The sequence below is a fragment of the Sciurus vulgaris genome, assembly GCF_902686455.1.
Source record: "Sciurus vulgaris genome assembly, chromosome: 4".
Taxonomy (NCBI): domain Eukaryota; kingdom Metazoa; phylum Chordata; class Mammalia; order Rodentia; family Sciuridae; genus Sciurus; species Sciurus vulgaris.
In genome coordinates, this window is record NC_136464.1 from 32463947 (window position 1) to 32482940 (window position 18994).

Sequence of the window (18994 nt, forward strand, 5' to 3'; positions counted from 1 at the left end):
TTACCAAGCCTGTTTGTCCCCCCAAGATAAACCATAAGCTTTTTATTGTGTTTAAAAACATTTTGTGATTATTGAGAACAGGGTGATATCTGTGCAGCTAACTATCTTAATTACCAGGATGCAGGCAGTTGCGACTGCACCCTCAAGAGCCAATACAGGACAAACAGGACTGCTGGGCCCCTGTGCTTATCAAGATTGTTAAGAGATATTTGTCTGAGAAATGTGCAGCTGCCTGGAAACCTTATCCATCAAGGATGGGGGGCCTAACCCCGACTCATCTCCTGCATAGTTCACCCCTTCCCTCCTCCCTTCTTCTCTAGGACCGTTCAGTTCTGGTGGGACGCAATGAGAATCAAATAGATTGGCAGGACCCAACCAGAGGAGGACTAATATTTAGCTGTTCAAATGTTAACCAATAACATACAGGTCTTTGTGTGTGAATGCTTGGAAATCTCTTAAATAGAGGGCTTTCTCGCCCCTGGGGCCGTTCCCCACTCAGCCATTGCAATGGTCTGAGAGGCTGGTTGCCGTCCAGGCTCGAGCTTGCAATACAACCTTGTTGTGTGTCTTGCATTACCGCGTGTGCACTTTGACTCTCTGGGGATCAGTCGATGTCGGACCCTAACAGTGATAATTGAGGAAGGACGACACCATCATCCCATTTCCTCCTATTTTTATTGAGGATATCCAGTATCACAGCTACGCTGAGGGCAGAGTGGGTTTCCAGGGCTTCCCCGGTGAACTGCAGCGACGACCCCACGTCTACTGAAAAGCACATTGTGAATTCTAAGCTGCGGTGGTACAAAGGGTCTGTCAGACCATAACCCATGACCACATGCTTCCTTATCATGTCTCCAAAGCCATTTATTTCTAGTAGCAACCTGCATTTCAATAAGTTCTAAAAAATTGCAAAGTTTCTTAAGGAATCCTTTATAAATATGAAGCATGATTTATTTAACCTGAAAAGAATGGGAACAAAATGTTGAAAACTTAAAAAACAAATTTTTTTTTTACAGACTGCATTTTGATTCATTGTACACAAATGGGGTACATCATTTCATTTCTATTGTTGTACACAATGTAGATTCATACTATTCATGTTATCAGACATGTACGTAGGATAGTGATCTCTGTTTCTTTCCACCATTTTTCATACCCCCTCCCTCTAATTTCCCTCTATGTAATCTAAAGATCCTCCATTCTTTTCTCACCCCCTGCTCCACCCCCATTATATATCATCATCCACTTATCAGGGGAAATAGTCGGCCTTTGGTTTTTTGGGATTGGCTTATTTCACTTAGCATGCCATTCTCCAATTCCATCCATTTACCTGCAAATTCCATAATATTATTCTTCCTTATGACTGAATAATATTTCATTGTGTGTGTGTGTGTGTGTGTGTGTGTGTGTGTGTGTGTGTGTGTGTATGTATCAGAGTTTCTTTATCCATTCATCTGCTGAAGGGCATCTAGGTTGGTTCCACAATCTAATGTTGGCTTAAGATCAGACTTCCTTAACAAGACTCCCAAAGCACAAGAAATCAGAGCAAGAATCAATAAATGGGATGGATTCAAACTAAAAAGCTTTTACTCAGCAAAGGATACAATCAATAGTGTGAAAAGAGAGCCTACAGAGTGGGAGAAAATCTTTTTCACACACACTTCAGATAGAGCACTAATCTCCAAAATTCATGAAGAACTTAAAAGAAAAACTTTACACCAAAAATACAAAGAACCCAATCAGTAAATGGGCCAAGGAACTGACAGACAACTTTTTCCTAGGCATTTCTTTCCCATGGTTCAATGTAATCCAATCCCAGATGTGCAAATATTTCTTCTTCACTTTCTGCTTTGAGAAATATCCTCTGAAAACATAACAAGAAATATGTGCATTCAGTTATTTTTCTTAAGCATCTCAGTGCAAACACAGTGAAAATGTGACTTGTAAAACTATCTTTGTTAGCATTAATTATTACAAAATCAGAAAGTTTTGCTGCTGAGTATAAAAGGTTATTGTAACTAGTTTCTGTAAATTTTACATTTTTCTTTCAAAGAATATGATTGTTATGGTTTGGATGTGAGGGGTCCCTCAAATGCTCACCTGTGAGACAATGCAACAAGGTTCAGAGGAGAAATGATTGGATTGTGAGAGTCTTAACCCAATCAGTGAATTCATCCCCTGATAGGGATTAACTGACTGGTAACGGAAGTGGTAGGGTGTGGCTGGAGGAGGTGGGAATTGGGGGCGTGGCTTTGGGTATATATGTGTATCTGGCAAGTGGAGACCTCTCTGCTTCCTGATCACCATGTGAGCTGTTTCCCTCCACCGCACTCTTTCACCATGATGTCCTGCTTCACCTTGAGCCCTCAGGAATGGAACCTGCTGTCTATGGACTGAGACCTCTGAAACTGTGAGCCCCCAAATAAATTTTTCTTCCCCTAATTGTTCTTGTCAGATTTTTCAGTCACAGCAGCAAAAAAGCTGACTTAAACAATGATACTAAGTGAATTAAGATAAATTCATGACATCTTTCCATATTAAGCAAAAGGCATTACTAGTTCTTAACAGCTGTTCATTAGAACCACCAGATGGAGTTGTTTTTTTTTTTTTTTTTTTTTAATTGAAGTTTGAACCACATCCTGTCCAAGGAAATTGAAGCTTTAAGAGAGGCCCTGTCATCTATCTATTTAAAAGTTCTGGATGATTCTAATGTGCTGCTAGTAGTTTTAGGACACTTTACTAAGTGTTGGGTTCTCTAGTCTCTACACCCGCTCCCACCCTGGGATCCCCTTAAGACAGAGCACCACCCTCCTCCTCCACATATCTTCTTGTAAATAGCACACTCCTGGGCACATAGAATGCACCTGTTTGCTTAAATTATTTATTATGTATCAATTTGTAAGTCTTTCTAAATGATATCCATCTACCTCCACCCACATGCTCAGCTTCTGGGGGTTCCCCGCTAGCATCTACAGCTCCTTCTCTGTGAGCAGCATTTTGAATTTCTTTGAGAAATCCCTCCCTCTACACTCAGTCCATGAAAGTCAGGTGGAGCTACTCTCACCTCCAGGGAGAAGCACACAACCCAAGTCTGGCCAATCAGAGTTACAGTATCGGCTGGGATTATTGCTCATACTATTAAGACAGAGGTTCTGCTCTGTTGGAGAATGGAAAAGCAGGACTGAGAATGAATCTAACACTGCAGAAGTCTGCCTGAGCACCTGGATACAGCTGCACCTGTAGCCAGTGTTACCCCTGGACACTGCAGTAAGCAACCTAGTTCCCTTTCTTTTGCCTATTGATACTTGTAACCAAGGCATCCCTAACTAAATACATCTCATGTAGACTGTGAACTCCTAGAGGGAAAGGACCATTACTTCCAGTTATTTTATCTTCTTCCCCTCCAGAACCTAGTTTTATGTGCTCGACCACTATAAGAAGAACAGACCTGGGTGCTCATGGATATAACAGTTGAATCTTGGATGCTTCATAAGCCACGTAGTAATATACCATTTGCCTAAGGTGTGAATTGGATCGTGACCACAGCAAGGCAAGTGTTCATGGCACAGGAGTCACACTGCTGGTGAGCCTAGCTCACTGCCCATCTCCATCTCCAGGCAACTCTCGCTGTCCTTGCAGGATCTCTCTTTAACCACTCAGAATGCTACTGCTTTCTGAGTGGTGTTTGGGATTTGGGGGGATCCCTGGTTTTCTTTGAAGTCACTCACACAGACAGCAAGGACACAGCAAACTCAATCTGTTCACTGCTCTGCTTGCTCTGGCGTTACCTTAGCTTATCTTTTTTGAGCCCAAAGACGCTGAGTTGCACTCTGGGCCAGGTGGGGACTGTCAGCCTGTAGGGGGTCTTTCTCACTGCACTTCACTGTAATCAGCTGGGAGTGGGACACTCATAGCAACTGAAAGAATTCCTGGACACTAAAATCAGTCCAGGGAAAGTGCTCAGGGGACCTGTCTTAGGGATGAGGATCAAAGTTGCCCATTTGGGGAAGGAAGCACTACCTTGGTTTTGTCATATAAAGCGTGGTTATCCAACACCATCTTCCGCTCGTGTGTGGCAAAGCGACGGAGGTCTCTCTCAAACTGCTAGAAAGTGATAATGAGAACGAATCAACATCAAGTCCAAAATGTCTTCAGTGTTCTCTGTTCAGAGACAGCTGAGACCCTCTCGTGGAATATCCATCTCCACTAAACATTCTCAAAGTGATATTTCTCTCCTAGGGAGACGCTGATGGCAGAGCTCTGTGTTCCCATGAGCACACTGGACTGTAAGCTTGGTGAGAACAGGAACCCGATGTCTTTTGTCCATGACCCCGTTCACTAGTCAAATAATGCCTGGCATGTAGAAGTAAATACTGGGCCAGGTATAAAATAATTTTATTTTAAAATTTAAATATCATTATTGGAAAAGAGGACAAGGAGTGAGGGGACTCAGATTTCAGGATTTTTGTCCCTACCTGGTTGTGTATCTCTTGGCAAGTAGCCCAGCCTCTCTGAATCTTGGTTGGTCAAAGGATGGAGGATATACATGATAAATTCCCCTCTGGCTTTAACATTCTTTCCTACTAAGATTCTGTGAAGTCACTTGCTCCAAAATGGCATCTCTTAAGATCATGAGTTGGGCTTTGAGGCTACAGGGAGAAAAACCTGAAGCCTAAGAGGACAAGAAAGCTTTGGAAATGAGAATAATGAATAAGGTTTTTGAGACTGGTTTTCCTGAGAGAAGCCCAGAGCTAGAAATTCTGTCCTTAGAACACCTGGGGTAATTGCGCCCTCTAGTGGCAACGGATGATTTCCTATCAGGGAAGTTAACCGTCCCTAACTGGGACACTCTCCAGCAGAAGTCCTTCACAACCTGCTGGAGATGGAGTCAGTCTTGTGGAGGAATTGGGGAGAAGCAGAACCTGGTACCGTAGTGACAGGTCTGTGGAGGTTCAGGAGTGGTGCTTGGCCCACCGCCTCCCCCTTCCCAGCCCTGGCCGCTCTCCTTCCTCCCCCAGCTGCTCACACCCCACCGTGTGACTGGTAACTGGTGGCAGCTGGGGAGGCTGGAGGAGGAGGTGAGGCTGGGGCAAGTGGAGCCAGTGAGGGGCTGTGCCCAGATCCCCAGCTCTGCAGTTTGGGTGAGAGATGTTTCTCTGGGCTCCTCTGCAAGAGCTGAGGAGCAGTTTCCACGCCCCATTAGGAATTGCACTGTGTCTGTCATTTGGAAGGTAATGAAATTACTCGACAAATATTTGCTGAGTGCCAGCTGTGTTCTGGGTGCTTGGAATATGAACAGTGAACAAAAGAAAGACATCTCCCCTGGCAGAACTTAGATTCTAGCAAGGGGCATAGATAATTTACAATAGCAGAAGAAATTCATTAATTATGGGATACATTAAAAAGTAAGTGCTGTGAAACAGGTAGGGCAAGGATCTTATGTTTCAGATAACCACAGGCAGACATGGGCAGAAGCAGTAGTAGCACAGGCTGCCTGTATCATTGCTCCCGAAAGACTTTAGACTTTGGGCTGTTTCATAGTCACTGCATACACATGGGCAAGTTGTGCCCTGTGACACTTTAGACAGCACAGTTATGTGTACTCTTTGTAGATATTCAGGTTTATTATGATAATTTTAGGGCCAATGGAAGTAAGGTCACTTTAGGAAGAGATGCTTTTTAAAGTAGGTACCTGGCCATAATCATTTGTGTGTTTCCAGAGACTAGTGTGTCTCCTCCCAACATTTGACATAAATATACATGAACAATACTTTTGAAGAAATTCCGGCTGTTTTGGTTTAGATATGAGGTGTCCACCAAAACCTTGTGTGTGAGATCGTGTTAAGAAAGCTTAGAGGCGAATAAAGGGGTTATGAGAGCCTTAACCTGATCAGTGATGAATCCACCTGAAAGGATCAAGTGGTGCAAACTGTAGGCAAGGTGGGTGGCTAGATGGGGTGGGTCACTGGGCGTGTGTCTTTGGTGCTCACATTTCCTCCCTGGTGAGTGGAGTCCTCTCTCTGCTTCCTGGTGCCCACGTCTTGGGCAGCTTTCCTCCGCCATTGCCTCCCACCACGATGTTTTGCCTCACCTGGGGCCCAGAACTATGGAGTCTATGGACTGAGACCTCTGAAACCATGAGCCCCAAATCAGTTTCTCTTCCTCTATGTTGTTCTTGTCAGGTCTTGTGGTCACAGCAACAAGAACCCCAACTAAAACACCAGGAAATAAAGTGATGCTAACCTGCTTGGAAGAAATGTGATTCAGGAGAAACCAAGTTTCTCTTGATTTTTAACTAATGAACTTTCTGCACAGTCCAGAGAGCATACCATACCTGGGTGGCTTCAGAAAACGTCAGTTTCACGCGTTCCTGCAGATGGACCCTCCTCAGGAAGTCCTTGGGCCCCAAGATCATGTGGAAGCTTTGTGGTAGTTACTATCCCTGGGCTGAGGTGATATTAGAGTGGACCAGGAATTTTGGACTAGACCAATCCTAGTTGCCCACCCACATTTATCTCCTGGGGGACAGAGCACCAGACTAGAGCCAGTAGAGGCCAGCAAAACCCACCAAAAGTGTGTCACTTATGTGATATAAAGATTATAAGACAATCACAAAAGTAGCTCAGCTTTAAGTGTGTTGAGCCCTGGGTACTTTTAAACTCAGACAGCATCTCATTTAACCCAGGTGGTGCAGCACTATGAGGTGGGCATCATTGTTACCCCAGGACAGATGGGCAACGGGAATTTCGAGAGGTTTAATAACTCGAGTAGTCACCCTGCTAAACTGGATGAGTTTGATGTTCTGCTGGTGTCTTGTAGAACCAGTAGCCGTAATTTCTGAGAACTCTGAGAAAAGTGACCAGAATGTGCTGAAAACATTTTGTATTAAAAACAAACTGGGTAAAGGGCAGCGGTGTCAGCTCGTGAATCCCAGTTGGCATGACCTTGTGTGATCTTGTGAAGATTTCCTTTTGGCACCGTCCCCTTTCTCAATAGTCTCTGTGTTCCCAAAGATTTACGTCTATTGAAGAAATTACATTTAGGATGTGTCTTTCATTGTTTTTCATTCTTTTATGAATAAAAGATGCATTTCATTGCCAGTTGACATTTTTTGATTCAGATAAGAAATCCCAGGGCTAAGACCCTGTGCTGAGGTAATTCCAGCCCAAAGCAAAGACACTTGGCATTTAATTCAAAGTCAAAAACAATTCATTTTTGTTGTGCAGTTCATTAGTATAAAACCCTCCAAGGATACATTTCATTCAAGGCAACAACTGGCTACTTTGGAAAACTGGTGGAAGTGTGGAGAGCTTGGCTGGAAGGTGGAGCACACGCCACAGGGACTCAGCCCCTGGTTCCCTCTCCTGTGAGCGTGAAATGATGGGGGTCGAACGCCATTTAGTCAGTACTGGCCATGCACCTGGCACTGATGGGCTTTGAGAGCATCGTCTCCAAATCTCTGCAACCTTGAGGTAGCCGAGGCCACGGTCCTCATTTTCCCCCTGGGAAAACTGAGTGCAAGATCTCCCGGCTGGTAGGAGGCAGAGCGGGGGCTTGTCACCAGATCTGGGGTGAGCCTGCTAGTTTCTCTGCTTCCTTGGTCTCACCCCTGAGTTCTCTCAGAATCAGTTGGGGGAGGGGTGCTTTTCAAACTCTAGCCCCAGAGTTTGAGTCAGTAAGTCTACATGGGGTGGAGGGTTTACAAGTCTAACCTGTTCCCAGGTGAGGCGGCTGCTGCTGCTGCTCTTGGGACCACACATCAGGAATAGCTGTTCTAGCTGCACCTGACATGACTGTGTGTGGGTAGACTGCCTGATTTAGAGGTTTCTGAACCCAGCACCACAATGGCACCCCATCCTCCTGCCGTCATCTCTCCCCTGGGCCCCAGGACACCAGGCCAACATGTTATGGGAAGCCATCCCGTGGGTCCATGTAGCACTTACCCGGGAGCCGGTCCATCCCAGCAGGGCGAAGGCACGGCGCTCGTAGGGGCACATGACCAAGTCCACACGGATGGCCTTCCAGGTCTTCCCGTCCTGCTGGCTGGCCTTGTCACTGTCCACTCTCTGATGGTCCAATTTTAGAATCAGAAAGCATTTTTGAAAATGATCTAGTGCATCCACCTTCCTGCTAGGTATCTTGAGCTTTTCAAATGTTGACTCCACAAGGTCACAGTACAGAAGTAACCCCTGAAAAGAAACAGCAGGATACCAGGAAGGTCGCCAGTGGAGTCTGTGATTTTATGGCAGGCTCTTAACAAAACCTTTCTGGGGCTGAATGGAGGCAGATGCATTTTTGTCCTCCATCCAGAGCCCACCTGGCACAGTAGGAGAGGAAGCTGAGCGAGTGAGTGTCTTATCCTCCCTCTGTAGAAAAAGAACTTAGCCACCAGAAAGGTTGAGCCAAAGCCACTTAACAGCAAAACCTTGAGAGAATTTGCTCCCTACTTCTGACTCTCAGAATGCTGAGACTCCCCTTACTCCTTTGAGAACAAACCAACCATTAAAACAAAGTCACACTGCTTTCAGGTGGGTGGCTTTGACATAGTGTCCCCATGCTATACTGAGGACCAGGTTTAAGTAGATCAAAGTTTGCAGCTGGAGGCTCAGCTCCACTTTGGGGCAGGGTGACTTGCTATTTCCAGCAGCACTGGGGCTGCTTTTTCTCTTGCCTGCCTTGGAGCAAGTAGGGTAGAGGTAGATATTTCATCTGAAGGTGCCTACTCAGAAAGCGAACAAGTGATTCTGAGACATGGCCAAGCAAGTTGCCATCTGTTCCCTGGGAGTTCTTCACACACAGGACGGAGGAGGGGAAGAGAGAGGCAGAGAGTGGCAGTTAACTGCTAAAGCCAAGTGTCAACTGAAGGAGCAAATAACCCCCAAATAACATAATCATAGCTGTTGGTGCCTGGGATTTGTAGCTTTAAGTTCTGATCTCTAATTTTATCATCAAAAGCATTTGAAAGGTTTGAGAAAGCACAGCTTGCAGGGCCTGTTCTCACAGCGACCCAAGAAGTTGCACTTCTACCCAGTCTTCAGATGATGCTGATGTTGCTGGTCCTGGGACCCCACTCTGAGCATTGCTGGTTCCGTTTATTATTGTTTTGGGACACACTTTCCATTTCTTCTGCAGAACCCCAAGAGCCACTGTTTCCATTTAGAGGAGAGTTTTTCCTTTGCCATCTCAGGAAAGGGCAGCTTAGCAGGAACAAAGGCCCTGGGAGGGTTGAGGAGGGAGCTCCGCTGTTGGAAGGAACCTCTGGGCGGGAGAATGAATGCTGCCCTAAGTGACCTCCGACCACCAGTCCATTAAAATGCTTTTTAATGAAATTTGCCAAAACAGGTACATTATAGCTGACTTTCATGTACATTTCAATATGTAAATTTGAAGAGCAAGTTATTAAAACATTAAGAAGTCTCACATTGAAGTCAAATTTGTAATAACATCTACCTTCCTTTCAAAAAACATCTGCAATGCTGGCTTCCTGAAGGTGCTGTTGCTCTTGCCACAGTGGTGACACTTCGCTGGTCACAAGCAGCCATCCTTGGTTGAGTTGTCTTGAGTTTTGCAAGGCTTACAGGATTGTCCCCCCCCCCCCAATGAGACGCCCCCTCTGCATATTGGGTTCTGTCTGCCTGTGTGGTTGTCAACATGTATGCAACCCTGATATGGACTTCAGTTTTCCTTTTCCTTCTGGAATTTGGCTATCTCTGTTTTCTTAGTTCCCTGCCTTGCTCCCCATTTCTCCTCTCCCCCATGACTTCTCTCCTGTGAAAATTCCTTTCAAGGGTTGGACTCTGGCTTCCCCATCAACACCCACAGGCCACGCCAGCATGTTCTTCTTTTTCCACTGGAAACAGAGTCCTGACTAGGAAGGAGGCATTCCCCTGCTCCTTCCCCGCTGTCCCCAGGGGACAGAGCAACCAGAACTCAGGATAAGGAGAGAGCTAGAGAAGGTGGGACAGGATCAGCTGAGCTTGAGGTCCTCCAGCCAGTGTGCCTTCCCACCTGTTGCTTTCAATCTCCTCCAGCTCCTCAGCAGAATCAGCATCCCCTATTGAAAGTCAAGTCCATTTCTCAAAGTGAAAACAGTGTTCTCCAGATTGCTTCTAAGACCCCTCTGATATCACAGTCCACAGATGAGATCCTTCTATAGACTGGTGTGGAATTTGCACATCACCTGTGCACATCCTCCCTGTAAATCAGCTCTAGATTACTTATAGGACCTATATGAATGCTATGTGAATAGCTGTCACAGGGATTCATGACATGAAAAAAACTCTGCATGTGTTCAGCACAGATGCAGTTTTTCTCTTAATATTTCCTACCAAGGTTGGTTGGATCCTGGATGCAGAAGCTGAGGTTATGGAGGGTCCACTTCTATTCTTTTATTTCCTGGTGAACTGGATCTCCCGGCAGTGCCACAAGCTGGAGATGTGGTGGCAGGGAAGAGTTAGGGGGGCTGTACCCAAGGTCCTGCTCACCAGGTGTGAACCCTAGCCAGAGTTGGCTGGTGTCCTTTCCCTGGGGTGAACTATCCATGGCCAATCTTAGAATTCAGGCAAATCAAGTCTTCGGCAGGCGACCCCTCCCCAAAGGTCAAGACTGCCAAGCTCCTTACCTCCCCATTTCTCACCTCCCACTAAGGGATGTTCTGCCAGGGCAACTTTTAGAGTCATCTGAGGGGGCTCCCCTGATACCCTTGGCTGTTCATGCTCCGCAGGGGTTTTAAACACCTGGTCAGCCTTGTTCACTGTGTGTGAGTATGTGCACGCGTGCCTGCTAGGCTATGGTTTGGGGAAGAAGAGAAGGACAGGACTGTGAAGCAGAGGCGGAAGTTAAATATGGAGAACTGGGGCGCAGGCGTGGAGCTGCAGGGGTGTGGTCAGAACTGCTCCGCCCCTTTCCCTGCTGTCAAGCTGTTAGTGAGTGAAGGAGAGGGGGCTGCACCGGTTCCTCCTGTGTCCCCTCATCTGCCCCAGCGCCAGGCTCTCAGGCAGAGTCCAGTAAGCATGAGAGATTGTGGCAGCGGCCACATTTGTTAGCCCTGGCGCTTTCTCGGGCACCGTGCCCATGCCTTATGCGGCTCTCTCAGTCCCGTGTTAGCGAGGACAGAGGCGTGTCATACCTGCTTTAGAGACGAGCAAAGGGGAATGTGAAAGATTAGGGAATCATTCCAGGTTGAACAGCCAGTAAACGGCTGTTTACTGGCTTCTAAAAGTCCCCAGTGCTTCTAAAGTCCCCAGCCTTCTAAAGTCCCCAGTCTCCTACGCTAAGCATCAGTCGCCATCGCAGGGCCTGCATGTAAAACGCCCACCTCGGCTTGGGGAGGGCAGTATGACAGCCTTGACACCCAGGAAGGACCAACGGCAAGAGGGCTCCCGCTGCCACCTCCCCTCCCATCCCAGTCTGGGTAGTCTCAGCATGAGGAGTGTCCATAAACAGGACAATGGGTCCCCCTTTGCAAGGGCCCAGGTGGGCAACCAAGCAGCCGCCAGACCTCAGCCTGCAGGGTCCAGCTCCGTGCTCCTTCATCTGTCAAGGAGAAACTTTCCTCTTTCCTACCCATGCAGAGGAATGGTCAGGATAGCTGACTCTTCCTTGTCCTGCTGTCCCCTAATGGGGCCTATTGTGTCCCCCCTCAGGGACCCTGGTTACCCTGGGTCCATTATTCTGAGAGGGATGCCGGGAGAGGCTCACAGTGCACTTGGCTGTGGTTCCTCAGTTGGTTCTTCACGTCTAGTGTCCATGTCGCTGAGGATGTGTGTTCCTAGCTCTAATTTTCACTTTATCTAATCTCCTCTCTCTGGCCTATCAGAGAGCTGGGTCCACACCTCACAAGTACGATCCACGGAGAAAGGATAAAGCAGCACCAGAGGAACACCAGTCCAGCCTCCTCGGCTTACTTGCTTTGCAGGGTGGAGCCCTGTGGTCTCTCTGGAACACGGGGCTCTCACTAGAGGGGGACAAGAGCCAGGGCCTCAGCGTCAGTGCAGGTTGGCTTCCTCTGCTGGGCCTGGGCCAGCCTGTCAGGATCTGGTTTTGTCAGTGGGTGAGGGCTCTGAGCCATGACCTCTGCTGAACCCAGCTTGCCCTCCTTCATTTCCTCCTTCCCATCCAGCACAAAGTCCAGGCGGGAATTCAAGACGCAGCGACACCCAATTTGATCCTGGTCTGAGTGGTCCTGCTGCTTTCCTAGCTTGAGACTTTCTCAGCATTTCCCAGGCTTTCCCATTATGTTTGGGTGTTCTATGGCCTCTGCCTGTCAATCACACATACGTGGCTTCAGAGGCCCCTCTGGTGATAGGGTAAGTGTAAATAAACAAGGTACATATTCATAACAGGGACTCTAAGGACACACAACAGATAAATCTCATTGTAGGTTACATGGCTTTGTGATAATGTCTTACTAATAATCGAGAATTGATTATTGGTCATCACACAATTATGAGGTAAATAATATATAAAATTCAACATGTTAATATAATGCTTGAGTAGGTAGTCATGTATTTTTAGTATCTCTTCTTACCTTCTTTTGCCATAAGTTTGTCACTTTATGCAACAGTTGTTCTTCTTCTTCCTCTGTTGCTTCCGGGCTGGTAATTAAAAAATCTACATCGTGCCCAATCTTCTTACCCCTAATTTTTAAAAGTGGTATGAAATGGAAACCAATTAGATTTTTAGCCCTCAGTTTTTAAAAAAAACTACCTTTGTTTCTATGCTCTGAGGCCAAGGATTGTGACACAAAATGCTTTTGCCTCTAGTTCTTGCAAAATAAATTTATGACACAGAAGAAAAGCCATATATAGTACATGTAGGATGATGGGGGGGCAAAAAGTAACAAAGAATATCATTCCTTCTACATGTTCACTCATACCTGTAAAACACAGACACACACACACACATGCCATGACAACAGGCAAACCTAAGAACTGCATTCATACACTACAAGGTAGCTCTCTTAGAATTAAGACATAAGGGGATTTTTCTTAGGTTGTTTTTTTTCTCACTTTTTCCTTTGTCCCAAACTTGGTTTGTCAGAACAGCCAATAGCCACCAGGTAAAAAGAGCAGAGGGAGAGGTGGAGGGGGGCTTTGGAGGGAAGAATCCTTTATTGAAATGGTGCCTCAATATCCCACCCCTGCACACACCTCTGAGAAGAATCCATTCACTCATTCATCTGTGACCCAAACAAGGTTTCTTGAGGACCTACTTTGTGCTGGGCATCACACACTGGTCTCATGAGAACTAAGTTCTAACAGCTTAGTGGGGAATAAACACTGGGCTGGATTACTGAAAATGTGTGCACTAAGTGCTTGGACGGTGTCCAGAGAGCACTGAAGAGAGGTCCCTAGCCCAGCCTGGAGAAGAAGGGATGAAGACAGCCTTCTGGAGGAGGTAATGTCTGAATTGAGTCTTAGAGGCTGAAAAGTCAGCCGGGTGACAATTTGAAGAATGGCAGTTGAGGGAGAAAATTCCCACTGAGTGAAGTCTCAGAGGCAAACAACAGCTCTGTATGTGCAGGAAATTTTAAGCCCTTTGGGGCTGCTGCAATGAAATGCCAGGGCAGGACACAAGCTGCAGAGAGAAGCCAGCACCAGGTCACAAAAGGTGTTTTGTGCTGTTTTGGAAGCCTGTATGTGATGGGGAGCCACTGAAGGTACTAGAGCAGGAGAAGCAAAGCAGAGCGTGGGTTACCTTCGGAATCCTCCTGTCATGGTGACAAAAGCATCTGGAAGAAATGCCCAGACAGCCTCTTTAACCAGCAGACTGACTGCCTCTGCTTCTGCCCTGGTCACACAGCTGACGAGGTCTTCATAATAGAGGAATCCTGAGAGGTCATTTGACAGGTCAAAGGAGAGAGTGAGGTACTTACAAAAAACCTACCTCTGTGGAGGGGATTCTGCCCCCAGGGGTGCTTCATCGCCACAGGCATCCCCTCAATTCTGTTTCCATGGTGACAGAATAAGCCCCACAGTTCACTTGGTTGTGGATTGTCCTTGATAGCAATGGCTCTTTGGTGTCTGACTGAGACTTACAATCTCCTTACTAGAAGGAGACATTTTATATCCCTTGGAAATCCAGACCATTCCAGTCAGAGATTCTAGTGAAGATCCAGCCTTCTTGATCAATAAAAATGGTAATGCATGAGGATTTGGGATGGTAAGATGTAGGATGGAAGGTATTGGATTAAAAAGTGAAAGTCAAGAATTGCAAGAGGGTAGACTTGCGTCTGAGGCAAGGTGGAAAGTGTCTGAGGAGTTTGGATCGCCACTTCTTTGCCTGCCACCATGAACAAATGAAAGCTCAGACAGTGTCAGGATGAAGAGCTAATGACTGGGCTTTTCCCAGAGCAGCGTGGAGGGAGGGAGGCAGGCAGACAGGGAGGCTTATCTCTAAGGATTGGGAGGAAGTATATTGCAGGGAAGACTCACTGAGCCTGAGTGACATCTAATTATGTAATCCCGTGCGAGGGAATGCTCTTCTTTGCAGGGTTCCCAAGAGAGGGCCTTCCAAATTCTGCTGCATCTCTCTAATAACAGGGGCACTGATACCTCCAGAGGCAGCCCATTTCCTGTCTGTAAACTCTGCTTGGGCTGTTCTTTCTTTTGACAAACTTAGGTCTACTTCCTTGCAGGATCATCCACCACTGACACTCAGGAAGGATGTAAAGCAAATCTGTTGGTCCTTGTTTCTCACCCCAAGATCAAGAGAGGGAGGTAGCAGCGAGGTCATTTGACTTGAACATCCTGTTCACAAAGTTCTCAAACTTCCGTATTATCTCTATATGGGGCATGTTATGATTTAGATATGAGGTTTTCCCCAGAAGCTTACATGTGAGACAATACAAGAATTCTTTGGAGGTGGAATGGTTGGATTGTAAGTTGTAACCTAATCAATGAATTAGTCCATTGATATGGATTAACTGGGTGGTAATTGTAGGCAAGTGGGTAGTGGCTGGAGGAGATGGGTCACTGGGGGTGTGCCTTTGGAGTTTACAACTTGTCCCTGCCTCTTTATTGCCATCTCTTGAGCTACTTTCCTCTGCTGCACACTTCCACCATGATGGTTGCCTCACCTTAGGCCCAGAGGGATAGAGTCAGTCATCTATAGACTGAGACCTCTGAAACTGTGAGCCCCAAATAGCCTTTTCCTCATCTACATTGTTCATTTCAGGTCAATTAAAAAATGGACTGACACAGAACACTTGCAGAAATGTGTTGGTGAGATCAAGAAGAGATGATGCTTATACTAATGTCCCTATAAACTGTGTCCAATGTCACACTTATGGGGCTACTTAGCTTATGGGAGTACTTTCTTGGTATCACAATTGATACTTTTTCTCCTTTTATTTTATAAAGCCACCTTTTTATGGTAACATGGTGCTTTTTGTGAGGGTGGGGAGTGTGATCTAAAAAACAATACTGCATTTGGCTCTCATTTAGAAAGTGCCATCATGACTGATATACAAAGTACAAATCAGTTGGTAACCACAACACTCCCGTGCTTATTGTATGTGAAACAAAATTATGATTAGCAATGATTTCAAGAGCCTGCAGTTATCAAGAATGAACAGGAGGTACTATGAGAACTGGGTGACATACATGGAAACAATTTAATTGGGTTTCCTTTTTGGTATGGCAAGAAACTCATCACATCGCATAATGTTATGTATGTGCTTCCATATTTCAGGAACAGACTTCTGAGCAGGTGAATACTCTAGTCCCAGAGAACTGCAATCAGGCACAATTATACGTTAAAGGGAACCAGGTTCTCCACCTGGCCCACTTGTCACACTTTAAATGTGTGTTAGCTTACCCTTTGCAGAACCCTAAGCAATTCCCACTGACAATTCCATGCGCTGGAGTGCTGCTCCAAGAAATGCATATAACCAGGGCTGGGGAGATAGCTCAGTTGGTAGAGTGCTTGTACAAGGCCCTGGGTTTGCTCCCCAGCACCACAAAAAAAAAAAAAAAAAAGAAAAAGAAAAAAGAAAAAAGAAATGCATATAACCAAGTTTTTGTTTTTCTAGTAAATATGATGAGAGGGTATTCCCTGATTTCTACATAGAACTAATAGCATTAAACAGCGGGGACAGGAGGCAAACACTGACTGATTAAATAAATAGCTACTTCATGCACTATGTTGGAAGAGCCCAAAGGGAAGAAGAAAAATCCAGATCACAAACTTAGGAAATTGGAGCCTCCTTAGATCTTAAGAGCACTTAATGCCCTTTGACAGGGGTTCCAACCAAGTGATTCTAAGCATTGAGGGTTCTTACCGTCATTCCAAACCATTAACTTGCCACTTTTGTTTAATATTTATATAAATTTTTTTAATGACATCTCTATACTGATATAATCATACCTTTTAAATGTGTATTTTCTGTAGCCCAGAATATAAGGACTGGGTCTTTTTTCCTTAGATTCTCTTATTTCCTGTGTGATGTTGTATAAAGCTTGTTAGTAATCTTTCAGGGATTAACAAGTCCACAAAAGATGAGTGGGGGTCTTTTGGGGACCCACCAAGACTTGGTTTGCAGAATTCTTCTACCTTTGTTTGTGGTTTTATTCTTTGTTGTCATTACTTAAACAGAAGGTACCTGTTTGCTTTCCTTTTGTTCCTTGATATCCTCTGGTAGAAGAGTCCCTTACATTCATATCAGTAAAATTTTGATGACATCATCTCTCTGTAACTCTAGTAGCCATAGTGCTGGGGACTGTGACTACTTTAGAACCACAAATATTTCTATTAAAATTCTATTGTACTTCTATGTTGTATTTCATGTTAAAAATATAAATTTAAAGCACACATTTTTGACTCTGTATCAACATTTCTTCATTTTTGAAAAATTCACTGGAACCCTCCATAAATGGAAGTGGGCAAACCACCTTGAGCCCTGGGAGGCCCTGCCAGGCTTGAAGGTAATGGTCGCAGAGTTCATGCCTCCACACCCGTCTTCTCAGTGTATAGGGTCCTGGTTGGGAAGATCAACCCCATGTCTGAGTTTCCGCCATTTGCCTTCTGTTTTCCTGGTGTTTTTCAGTTTGTAAGGCAGATCCACAGTTGTGAGCCACAACTGTGACGATGACTAGTTTCCCTCTCCAGTCCTGCTTGTCGACATCCTCTGTCCTTAACCCCACACCCATGTCTCTTACCCACGGGAAGAGCCAGGACCTGAATGTCAAGGGAGTCCCTGAGAACCAGTGGTCAGGCACCCTGGTTTGACATCTGAATGAAGGAATCACAGCAGCACAGGAAAGCTCCTCTACTCAGTGCCAGCATACAGCTCAGGTCTTTGCCTGCCTTCTCTGATGTACTCCCCTGTGAACTGTCAATCTTGTCTCCCTTTCATCAATGAGGCAACCAAGGCCTGAAAGTTTTAACTAACTTGTTCAAGATCATGCAGTTGGAAAGTGCTGGAGCCAAGATTTGGATTCAAACATCAACAGATGCCAAAAAAATGTTCCAGCTCACCTGCATTGAGATCAAAGCACAACTGGCTACAATCTCTACCAAACCTGACTATCCCAGAGAACCCTGAGGTTTAGAAGAGAGAGACCATTACCTGCTTTCTGCATGTGTGTAAATTTTAGGCTTTTGTCTGATCTTATTTTGCTCAGACTTCTGAAACCCATTCTGAACCATTTCTCAGATGTCTTCAATCCCACTCCAAAAACAGAAGTGAAGAGCTAAAAGGGAGGAAAGTCATGCCATTAGTTTTTAAAATAATCACTATGACAATGAAGTGGTACTTTTCTAGGTCTCAGGCAATGGAGAAACAGTATAAGCAGAAGTCCCACCCAGTGTCTGTGGAATATGCCAACCAGGTAGACGATGGTAATATTTTAGAGGCATTTTTGTTCCAGCTGAGAAATGAGAGGCAGATCTAGTTTACACATAATCAGACAGATCACCTGTGCCGCCAGCGAGTGAGAAGATATCCCTACAGAGTTCCCACCTGTGCTGAGAGTCCCATACACGCAATGATGCTCTGCCGATCTACCCCACATTTGAAAGAAGGTTCAAAGAGATTATATAAATTCTCCCTCACCACACAGGTGGTAAGTGGCAGAACCCAGATTAAACCCTGGTCTATCTGTACTCCAGACCTGGGCTCCTGCTCATGGCCACATTTTATGCCTGTGTAACACTTCTGAACAGAAGGAACTGACTGAAGTCAGCCTACCTGCAATCTAGGGTAGAATAGAGGTAAGCCCTGCTTCTGAGTAGTGAGGATGCAGAGAGGAGCTTTTAAGACACAGCTGTGCTCTGCAAGAGCAGATTTGTTCTATCTGCTTGGTCTTTATGTCCTATGACAATTTTAGCCACAATTGAGAGATTCTTGGAAGGAAAGGTAACTTGCATATCACCATAGCATGTTGATATGCTGGAACACCCATACTTATTTAGGCATCTTCTTCCTAGAAATCTGCTAAGGACAAAATCACCACTCCCACTCAAATTCATATGTTGAACCCCTAATACCAGCATCAGCATTATGGTATTTGGACATGGGTCTTTGGGAGGTAATTAAGTTTAGATGAGGTAATGAGGCTGGGCCTTCATGATGGCATTTATACTCTTTTAAGATTCCAAAGAGTTTGCTCACCTTCTTTTTCTCAACTGTGAGAAGACACAGCAAGAAGGCAGCCAAACATAAGCCAGAAAGAGAGCCCTGAACAGAATCCAGCCACACTGGTACTTTGATTTAGAACGTTCAGACTCCAGATCTGGGAGAAAATACATTTCTATCGTTTAAGCTACCCAGTTTATGGCATTTCATTATGGCAGCCTAAACTGACTGATAAAACCATCCCAGAATAAGCAAGAAGATTAATTGTAAAATAATTTTCAATAAACATGCAAAGTCACTTACTTTGAAGGATTTATATCGTTCATCATTTAAGACAGCTTTAACTTCAGAACTTTCTCCATCTTCAAGGATTTCCTATGGACAATTAAAAAATTTTTTAAATTTATGACACTGGAC

General features: G+C 45.3%; 1 protein-coding gene across 2 annotated transcripts in view; it reads right to left on the minus strand.

Annotated features, from left to right (window-relative positions):
* Positions 1-1641: 1641 nt before the first annotated feature.
* DNTT (DNA nucleotidylexotransferase) overlaps positions 1642-18994 on the minus strand; it is a gene marked incomplete at its 5' end in the record, with an annotated part of 32953 nt that continues 15600 nt past the window's right edge. Inside the window, 7 exons of one of the 2 annotated variants that reach the window (XM_079136057.1) lie at positions 1642-1864; positions 4021-4101; positions 7944-8189; positions 12530-12638; positions 13699-13831; positions 17570-17693; positions 18881-18952. In XM_079136057.1, the coding sequence (XP_078992183.1) occupies positions 1778-1864; positions 4021-4101; positions 7944-8189; positions 12530-12638; positions 13699-13831; positions 17570-17693; positions 18881-18952 (852 nt within the window). In that variant the 3' untranslated portion in view covers positions 1642-1777. Of the gene's footprint in view, positions 1865-4020; positions 4105-7943; positions 8190-12529; positions 12639-13698; positions 13832-17569; positions 17694-18880; positions 18953-18994 lie in introns of both variants that reach the window. The other variant, XM_079136056.1, reaches the window with a different exon arrangement.